Raw genomic sequence first — 10544 nt, forward strand, 5'->3', positions numbered from 1 at the left:
CAGTCTGTGGAGTCTTTTTTTGGCAAGTCCTCATGGATAGTAATCCAAGTTTTCAAGCATCTGGAAGACTGTAAAAATTGCCATTTAAAAAAAGCAATTATTTTCAATTGCAATTATGATGCACTGATGCACTTATGCAATTATCACAACCAGTAGTAGTGTATTGGCAGTGTTTTGCTGTGATGTTATACTTATATACAGAAGTGCTTGTGGACTACTTTCCTCCAGAGTAGCTGATCTATATAAAATCAGCTGGTATTGGTTGTTCATAAACAGGTAGAAGACATTGCTGCACAATGGAAAACTCATTGGCGTTTCCCTTTAAGAGGTTTTCCCCAGTCTCTCTCCCTATATACTTCCAGCAGTAAGATTCATATAGGCTAAAACCCAGATATTGACCTCCATCTGTGAAGAACACCTTCACCAGGAAGTGTAGCTGGGAGTTCAACACCCAGCTGTTTATATGCTAATCTGCTCTATTTTGTGTTTCACATTCAAGAAGGGCATCTGTGCAGTTAGGGGCAAGTAGCTGATCAACTCCGCAGCACGCGGCAGGCTGTGAGGAGAGGAGAGAGCGGTCTCCGGGGTGATTTGGGGACGGAGTTGATCATTGTTTCTGTGCAGCACTTCTGTTTCACAGCTCCCGGCCTTGTAGTAGTAGTAGTAGTAGTGGTGGTGGGCTTGTTTTTGTGTGTGACTCAAGGTTGTTTGGGCAAACATGATGTAAATGGAAAAGAATCACTTGTTTAAATTTGTGTCAGTCCAGAGAGACGTTGAACTTGTGCACACTGTGACATCATTTGAGCTATTGAAATAATGAACTTTGGCACCCTATGTGCCCTTTTTTTCGGAGGGGGTGGGCGGGCGGGTGTTATTAACACCATCTCCTTGTTTGGTTGTGAGATGCTAAAAGCACCGTCTATGCAGTGCTAATTGCTAAATGGACCAAAGGTGTTGATTTTTGACTGAGAGCCCACAGGCCGTTTGCAGAATAAACAGTAATGATAACTGATTTTCCAAACCCCCTTGACACTGTGTGTGTGTGTGTGTGTTTGTGTGTGTGTGTGTGTGTGTGTGTGTGTGTGTGTGTGTGTGTGTGTGTGTGTGTGTGTGTGTGTGTGTGTGTGTGTGTGTGTGTGTGTGTGTGTGTGTGTGTGTGTGTGTGCATGTGCGTGCGTGTGTGTGTGTACTGTATGTGTGTGTGTATATGTGTGTGTGGGAGAAGGAGAGCGAGAGAGAGAGAGAGAGCTAGAGAGCTTTGATCCCTTTTGAGTAGCTGCTTATGCAGTGGTGGTGTGGAGTAGCCTTGCACCAGCAGCCCCATGAAATCTCCCTCTGAGGCTCATTGAGGAGGATGCCTCGCACCCCTCACTGCCGCGCTCATAAATATACATCAAGACATAAGAGCGCGTGCCGTTCTCCTCAAAGTGTCATTGAATGGGTGGCTATTCCCACAAGCCCACAACATTGATTTTTAGATTTCGAATGTCAGGCCTGGCTACAGCCAGCGCCCGGTTATTTCATTTCTAACCGCGCCGACCGATAAACTGCTGTGTCGCTGACAGGAATCCGTGCTCTTTGATGTGCACAAATTGAGATTACAGTGATGGGGGTTGGTGGTGGTGGTGGGGGGGTGGTAGGGGATTGAAGCGGAATCGATCCTACGCCCTAATCTCCAGCAGATGGACGCTGTGATCAGCAATAAACAGTAGACACTTCAGCCTCTTGTTTGGCTTGCTGTGGCTCAGGCGAGGCCCTTTGGGCGATAGGTCCACCACAGCTTCCCATCATTGACTTGATAAGGTCAGTGCCTGAAGAGGCCAGACCCCCCCGCATTGATAAGGGCAGCAAGAATGGGAAGAGGATCGGTGTGTGATCGGTGTCATTCACGTCACGCAGCTGAGCCGACCTGATTTTGCTTTCAGTGGCTCCCCATTCTCTGTTAGGCAGTCTATTCCATGTCCTGCCTCGGTGGTTGCCAGTCTCGGCCACTGGCTCACAGGTTGTAAATGTTAATCATAATTCTATTTGTTCAAAGGCCTAAGTGAACGATAATAGCCAGTATTTCTAATGGAGTGTAAATTTTGCTTTGGTAATGGTTGTGCATCCCAGTGCCCCTCCAGACCTCCGTGCCACAGTCGATAATGAATGTAGAGGCCATTACAATGGTAATGGCTTGTTTTTTAAATTGTCAATAGTGACATTGGTTGTTAATCGGGGCGCTGGTGCAAAACTGGTCTGTGTTGCGCAGTAATTGATTGGTACTTCTGAACAGTAATGCTGTTGGAAGTAATAGTAGTAGTACTGGCAGCAGTGGTGTTAATGAAGGTTTGGTTCTTCTTGAGCTTTTGAGAATTTTTCAGCATTTACTCGTGTTGGTGTTGGCCTCATCTATTTACTATGAGCAGGTAGTTTACACAGGGCAAAATATGAGATGGCGATGCATGCCTTTTTTTTTTAGCTTCTTGGACACTTGGATAAGAGATAGTGATAGGCCTATGCTGAGTGAACTGGTCAAACACTGGGGGAATTCTGGGTTGTGATTATTGATGCAAAATGTGTGTGGATGTGTACTTACTCTTTATGTGTGTGTGTGTGTGTGTGTGTGTGTGTGTGTGTGTGTGTGTGTGTGTACTTACTCTTTATATGTGTGTGTGCGTGTGTGTGGTGCGTGTGTGTGTGTGTGTGTGTGTGGTGCGTGTGTGTGTGCGTGTGTGTGTGTGTGTGTATGTGTGTGTGTGTGTGTGTGTGTGTGTGTGTGTGTGTGTGTGTGTGTGCTATAGGCTCCAGATGCTGGAGGCCATCTGTAAGCACTGGGAGGGCCCCATCAGTCTGGCTCTCTACCTGTCGGACGCTGAGGCCCAGCAGTTCCTGCGCTACGCCCAGGGCTCCGAGGTGCTGATGAGCAGGAGCAATGTGGGCTACCACATCGTCTACAAGGAGGGCCAGTTCTACCCCGTCAACCTGCTGCGCAACGTGGCCATGAGGCAGGTCAACACGCCCTACATGTTCCTGTCCGACATTGACTTCCTGCCCATGTACGGCCTGTACGAGTACCTCAGGTGAGTGCCTCTGGCTCAATCCCAGATTCAGAGCATGACTCACAGGCCTTCTGATATCCGTTCAAATGTAAGCTCACTTCTCAAACTTCTCTGTCTCTCTAATCTATTCTCTTTCATGTATTTTTAGGGATTATCTTTTGTTTTAAAACTAGATTGAAAAGAGTGTTTTTTTGGGGGGGCTGAAAGTCTTTCCCTTTGAGTCCACTGAGTTGTTGTGAGTGTTTGATCGTTTGGGGTGGGGTGGGGGGGGGGTGGAGGGTTTAGAAGAGGTCAGTGTGAAAACGCTCCTCTCATGCCTCCCCTACCAGGAAGTCTGTGGTGCAGTTGGACATGGCCAGCACCAAGAAGGCTCTAGTGGTGCCGGCGTTCGAGACGCTCCGCTACCGTCTGTCTTACCCCAAATCCAAAGCTGAGCTTCTGTCCCAGCTGGACATGGGCACTCTCTTCACCTTCAGGTAAAAGCCAGACATCTCTCTCTCTCTCTCTCTCTTTCTTTCTTTCCCTCTCTCTCAGTCTCTTGCTCTCTCTCTCTTTCTCTCTCTCAATCCCTTTCTCTGACACATTTGTTCCATGTGACTCTTCTCACACTTTTGCTGCTGACCATGAATGCACATACCAAGGACAGGCGCATAAAAGCTTGAATGAAAGTGGCACAGACCATAGAGCTCTACAGGGCCATCCATTATGTCAGGGAGAGGAAAACATTTCTATAATATAAGAAAAAAGTTACTTCTCAAAAGTTTCAATGGCAAACGAAAGCTGCTTTTTTCAGTTTTTTCAGTTCATGGACACAATGTCCACAAGAAGTAGAACTTGTTCATAAGAATCCCAAAGGGCACTGTGTGAAGGATACTTGTAATAATGAAGTTTTCTTTCCTGTATATTTAAGGCCAAGTGCCAGCCAAGGGAAAGTAATATTCTTCGGCTTATTAATATTCTTATGTTAATTTCTTGACACCGCAATTCCGCAGTATGAGGTAGTCCATAGTGCCAAATGTTACCTTTAGAAGAAAAAAAAAGATCTAATTGAATCGTCCCTCTAGTCCCAGACTAACTTACCAGAGGCTGTCTGAGCTCAACTCAACTCAACAGCTCAACTATGTCAGACGATATTCTACTAACTAATGCATAGCTTTCGGTTATGCCAAAATGAAGTCAAACAGCAATCATCTTCATTACTTAACCAGCATTAGATCTTTTTTATGTGTTATTTCATTTGGGGCTTTTAGGCGGATTTTAATCGGATAGAATAGTGACAAAAAGCGAGTGGGAGAGAGAGATGAGGTGGGACCGGGAAATGACCCAGGCTGGACTTGGACCACGGTTTCCCGTGGGATGTGGACCCGTGTGTGGTATGGGATCTGTAGTCAGTCCACAATACCCATGTCACAATGTCATCCTATTTCACGAGGTGATATGAATATAGGGCTGTCTTTTGCAGATCATGTTTGTCTCTGAGCCCAGCTTCACCTGTTTGGCTGTTTGGGTGATGATGTCACTATCAGCTAGTCTTCATCTCCTCTTAGGTATCACGTGTGGACGAAAGGCCACGCCCCCACCAACTTTGCCAAATGGCGGACGGCCACCACGCCCTATCGCGTGCAGTGGGAGTCGGACTTTGAGCCGTACGTGATGGTGAGGAGGGACTCGCCGGAGTACGACCGACGATTCGTGGGCTTCGGCTGGAACAAGGTGGCCCACATCATGGAGCTGGACGCCCAGGTTAGGGAACGTGCCCACCCAAGTTATTGGCATTAATGCTGCTTCATTTCTTTGATCGCTTTGTTCTTTAGAAGGTTTTTGAATTCAAGAACTGGACCTTTGAAAATTACACAGTTGATGGTCATTACAGGTCATTGATGAGCTTGCATTTATGTTACGACTTAATACTACATAATTTGACTTTACACAGACTCTACCTTATACCAATGCACCATATGACTATTTGTGTACAGCTATACCATATATAACATCGCTGTGTCTGTCAAAGTTTTTTGTCAAGCGATTAATTTGCCCAAAACCATTGTAGCAGTTTACAGATACAGCTTATTCTAAATGTGCCTCTTTTTTGTCTCTGTCTTAGGAGTATGAATTCATTGTCCTGCCCAACGCCTACATGATCCACATGCCGCACGCGCCAAGTTTCGACATCACCAAGTTCCGTTCCAACAAGCAGTACCGCGTCTGCCTCAAGACGCTCAAGGAGGAGTTCCAGCAGAACATGTCTCGTCGCTACGGCTTCGCCGCGCTCAAGTACATGACGGCCGAGAACAACAGCTAGCCCTTCTGTCCGTCAAAACGAACCTAGCCACATAGCCCCCCCCCAACAAAGACCCTGGAGTAGAAAATAAAAGAGCCTTTGGAAAGGAGAGAATAGTCGTCCTTTAAAAGGGAGTTAATTCGCAAAGATCCTATTGAGCCATCGGAGTCCCTCCGACTGGTGTCCATCCCATTTCGCCTCCCTGTAGTTGGGCGAGGCCAGCGTGACTCTTCAGGGGCCCTGTGCTCTGTGGGCAGTGTGGGCCGTCCAGGAGGAGTGCTATCCGTCCTCACCAAAGTGGTGTTGTCAGTGGAAAAGAAAATTGTTGAATGTGTCCTCTCAAAAAAGTATTGGTTGTCTTTTTTTTTTTTTATCTTTTTTCTTTTGTGATATATATGTCTTTTGGTGGTCAAGTCGGAACAGAGGGGGAACTTGCTCACTGGACTAACATTTATTTACTGAGGGGGTCTGCAGGGGTAGGGGGGGGGGGGGGGGGGGGTTGGTTTGTGTGGGTTGAAGAGAGATGACAGTCGGTGACGGATGACAGTTGTTCCAGAGCGCGTCCATTCTCTGTGTGTCTGTGACCGCGAGGCCGGCACCACTGTGTGGACACCCAGCTGTTATTTGCTGGGATAAATGCAGCCATGCCTTCAAGAGAATGCCTGGCTCCCGCTAATGGAGAGCTCAGACCGAAGCCTTGAAAAGTCATTTTGCCTGCCTGTGTGTGTGTGTGTGTGTGTGTGTGTGTAAGCAAGAGGGCCAGAAAAAAGGGAAAAAAAAGCGCCTGTACTCATTCATCTGGGCAATTTTCTGCTGCATTATTTCTTCACGCGGCCGCGAACGCAATTCCGAACATATGAGCGCAACATAACCATTTATTTGACGGGTGGCCCAGGGTAAACAGAGAGAGAGAGAAGACACGGGCGGAAGAAACCAGAGGCAGAAGCATGTGCCGACAAAATGATATCCCAAAAAGACACGGCCAGACAGGAGTGGGCATAATTAGTTTGGGGGAAATGGGCCACCGAGTCTGAAAGCGGATGACAGATTCCGTACTGCTCTTTCCAAAGCATCCCGGCCATCTTGAATTCATTTGAGTTCTCTTGTTTCGTGTTTACCACAAGGACTAGTTGTCAGATCAGACAACACAGCAGACAGAAATACTTGTACCACCTTGACTGACTTTCTTAAACTAAAAGTGTGGCTCATTTTGTGTGTTTTCATTTTAACCTTTGTTTTAAAATCATTATGATTTGATTCAACAACATGGATACATCATTTGGACAATCTTAGAAGACATGTATTTGTCTCTACACCACTGGAACGCCGACCTTTAAGAGAACAATTTGAATGGATGTTACAGTACATGACACTTTCTCATGTATGACTATTACTTTTTTTAAAAACAAAACAGAAATCAGTGTTATGTAATTGTATGTTTACAGATCTATCTCTTAACTAAAAAAAAGAGTAAACAGACCTGCACTAACTCCACAGTGGAGTGTGGAGATGAGAGAGTATCATACATTGTTAAAGGGAATATTAACGGGTGCAGTGTTACTAATATTACAGAAGTGTCAAAGGCAGTGATTGAGATGTTGCTGTCTGTAGCACACAAGTCCACCTGAAGGTATAGTGGTTTTCTGTAGTCCACCCGAAGGTATAGCGTTTTTTTTGTAGTCGGACATGTGTGAGGTTGGTCTTTTGCTTTCTTCCCTCCACAGCTTAAAAACCCATTTCGGCTGAAGAGCTCCTAGATGAGCAAGCTTTGACTGGGGCTTGGGGGTTGGCCCAAGGGAAAGGGAGCTCCACTCGTTTTTTGGTGTGGTCACACACCGGCTGCTTTTGTATGGCAACAGTCACATGGGCCATTGGACAGATTTCCATTTGGCACAGCTTTTTGAAAACTGGGATGGGAGAGCAAGAGCAGACCATCCAGGTTACCCGTTTGTACGGATGCAGTCAGGCCACTGCTCACCACATGCCCCCTAACCAGAATTATGACATTAGCCTGTGCATGACAGGAGATTAGAGGAGATGAGTGGCAGTGACCTCCGGCTCAAATGACCTCAAGCTGCCCTCAAACCTGGGTTGTCATGGAAACGCTGGACTGTATGTGGTGTTGGCCACCAGCATGCACCGGCGCTCCCCCGAATTCTGCATTTCATTTTGGATAAAAACGGGCCGACATACTGCATATAGGTGGCGTTTTTCTCAGGCCCCTCAACATGTTGATTTGAAATAAACACGTGTCCTTTGCTGAGTCATTCCTGACTGCTTGCATATTGGTGACATTTGACATCGTGCTGTTTGAGCTGGGGACACATAGTCGGCTCTTAGCTGGGTTTCGTGATAATGCAGCCTATTAAAGAGATGATGTGCCGCTGTGCTGTGTTATGTAAATGGTATAATTATCTTCTGGAGGATAACCAATGGCCAAAGCCAAATTCCTTGTATGTGTCAACAGTATTTTGGCCAGTAAAGTTGGTTATGATTCAGGTGGTTGGGTTTATACAAAGTTATAAATACACAGGAAACCTCACATGTCTTCCCTGGCTAGAGCTCCCAATCCCAGGTGGCTAATGCATCAGGAAGAGCACACAGTATTATGGGCAGGTGTGTCAAAATGTGTGTGTGAGAGAGTGTGCATATTTTGAGTTCTGTGCTGTGTGCTGACAGGTGCAGTGTTAGTTGTTTTTGTTGTTGTCTATGAATAAAATGCTTACATACTCGGAGTAACACAGAATTATGAAATCATTCTAAAGGCAGGTTATAAATTGACACCAATTCCAAATAGCTAACTGTGTTCAGAGCATCATGACATTTTTTTTAATTTGTTTGCGGTTTCTTTTTAATCATATTAGTCATTGACATAATAGAACCCCTGTCGTTTCATTGTGCCTTTAAAATTGCCTGATTGATGTATGGGCAAAGAAAGCATTTTAAATTATAGACAATAACATACTGCACCTATAAGGTAGAGTGGTCAATTAGAGTGTGTGTGTGTGTTTATAAGTGGGCTTTGAATACAGGGAAGTGTGTGTGTGTGTGTGTGTCTTTGTGTGTGCTGTTTGTCTGAACAGAGCTGAAAGATATGCTGCTACCTGAATTAAAATTGAGCAAAATAAGCCATGCAGTGCCTCCCTTTGTTTTGTGTCCAGAATTTTTAAAAAGGTAGCAGCAGGAGTCACACATCTCCAAGGGGCTCAGCAAGATTGCACACATTCAGGCCTAACACCAGGTTAACACCAGAGGCCAGTCCCTCTGCAGTCCACTGGCTTCCAGCCTCATCTCTACTCCCCGTGCACAGCATCAGGTGGTGCACATGGGCACGTTATTAGTACATCCACAACCCAGACACTCCATCGGCAATCCATCAAACAAAAACTCCATGCTGCCCCTTTTTATCAGGTAAGCACAATGAGACCAAGGGAAAAAAAACGGACGAAAGGATAGATTATTTAAAAAAAAAAAATCATTAAAGCAGAGGGGTGTTAATTAAATGTTTATATCTCATGCCCATTGTCATTGTTTTAAGTAGGCCAGTGTGCGATATATCCCCCCTAGAGGGTGTTGGGCAGAACAGTGGGTCCTCTGCTTTTTCTGCAAGGTAATTACACTATCACACACAATGGGGGCTACAGACACTGCAGAGGCTCTCCGCACCGACACCAGATAAGTGAACGGGAGGAAGTACAGGCCAGGGTCGGCAGTCGGCAGCCTTGCAAAATGGCTGAATGAGTGCTAATGATACAGGGGCCTCTCCTTTCCTCCCTCTGTGTGTGTGTGTCTGTCCCTCCATCACTGCCATCTTATGTCCCTCATTCTTAATTGAGGTGGCCAGACATCATTTCTCTTATCAGGGGGCTTATTAAAAGTTTTATAAGGAGAGGGAGGAGCTGTTCATTAATACAGTTTAAAGTTTAATGCGTAGGCTTGGGCATGGCTACGGTGGTGTACAAGGTGTAAGCTGATGGTTTGTGGTTCGATTAGACAGTTCTGGTCTTGCTTACTACAGCCCATGGTGTGTTAACACCCACAAACACACACTCATCACACGGTCCAGATCAAAAGATACCATTCACTTACACTTGCACACGGCACAGATGGGGGGGGTGTTAAAGAAGTTGCCAGACGGCTTCATTATTTATAGACGTGTCTCTGTGTGTGTGTGTGTGTGTGTGTGTGTGTGTGTGTGTGTGTGTGTGTGTGTGTGTGTGCGTGTGTGCGTGTGTGGTTACGTGAGCACTACCAGAAGCTTCACTACAGGCAGTCCCCATGCTGAGACCTCTACTATTCACTGCAGGCCAAAAACCTCGCCAACACTTCTCACTCCCAAAAATTCCCAAGGTTTGCAACACTGTATCAGTAAAGCTTAGAGCAACACCATGTAACAATTTGCCAATTTTGAAGCATGCTTTTATTAGGACACTATTTTTGGTATCGTCTGCAAATTTATTTTAATGGCATATTGTTATATGGAGGACAAACAAACATGTCATTGCCAGCAGCCATCCAGGGTATGCACTATGTGTTCTGAAACACACTGCAAAAATGAAGGCAAACCCTTCAAAGCATGACATTGTTGAATATATTGCTAAATGACACAAATTGGGATGTTTCTAGCAGTGAACTAATGGGGTTCCAAGGTTTTGTAAAATATAAATCAGGTTTCTAGGCCAAGTATACTTGCGTATACAAGGAATTTGGTCTCTGCATTTATCCCATCCATGAATTAGTGAACACACAGTGAGGTGAAGCCCACTAACCCGGAGCAGTGAGCTGCCTTGCTACAGCAGCGCTCGGGGAGCAGTGAGGGGTTAGGTGCCTTGCTCAAAGGCACTTCAGCCGTTCCTACTGGTCCGGGATCGAACCAGCAACCCTTCGATTACAAGCCCGAAGCCCTAATTAGTAGGCCATGACTGCCCACATTGTAGGTTTTTAGGTAGCAATCTTACTCCAAAACTCGCATAGTGATGCTTCAAATATATTTTTGTTTTTGACACATTTGGCAATCGTCCTAACAGTGCCAATGTTCTGTTAACAGACTTAGGTGCAGAGATGTTGACAAGTTCATCATGGACATTAACTGTAAATAACCTTTGCAATTTTTTGCAAGCGTTAAAATAACACTAGAATAACACTGTAAATGGCTCATTGAATAAGTAGACTCCCAATTGCCTGAGTACTACACATGAAGATAAATCAAATACTCATATTTG

At 45.5% G+C, this 10544-nt stretch overlaps 1 protein-coding gene across 1 annotated transcript in view; it reads left to right on the top strand.

The window, feature by feature from the left end:
- LOC143136086 (xylosyl- and glucuronyltransferase LARGE1-like) overlaps window positions 1–5756 on the top strand; it is a 62609-nt gene extending 56853 nt beyond the window's left edge. Inside the window, exons 13-16 of the mRNA XM_076296572.1 lie at window positions 2784–3062; window positions 3371–3517; window positions 4589–4784; window positions 5146–5756. Of these exons, the coding sequence (XP_076152687.1) occupies window positions 2784–3062; window positions 3371–3517; window positions 4589–4784; window positions 5146–5343 (820 nt within the window). The 3' untranslated portion in view covers window positions 5344–5756. The remainder of the gene's footprint in view (window positions 1–2783; window positions 3063–3370; window positions 3518–4588; window positions 4785–5145) is intronic.
- The last annotated feature ends 4788 nt before the right edge of the window (window positions 5757–10544 follow it).

Source organism: Alosa pseudoharengus, unplaced genomic scaffold (genome assembly GCF_046254945.1).
Source record: "Alosa pseudoharengus isolate Yale_2024_CS ecotype anadromous, Long Island Sound unplaced genomic scaffold, YU_APseudo_1.1 YU_APseudo_1.1_scf_20, whole genome shotgun sequence".
NCBI lineage: Eukaryota > Metazoa > Chordata > Actinopteri > Clupeiformes > Clupeidae > Alosa > Alosa pseudoharengus.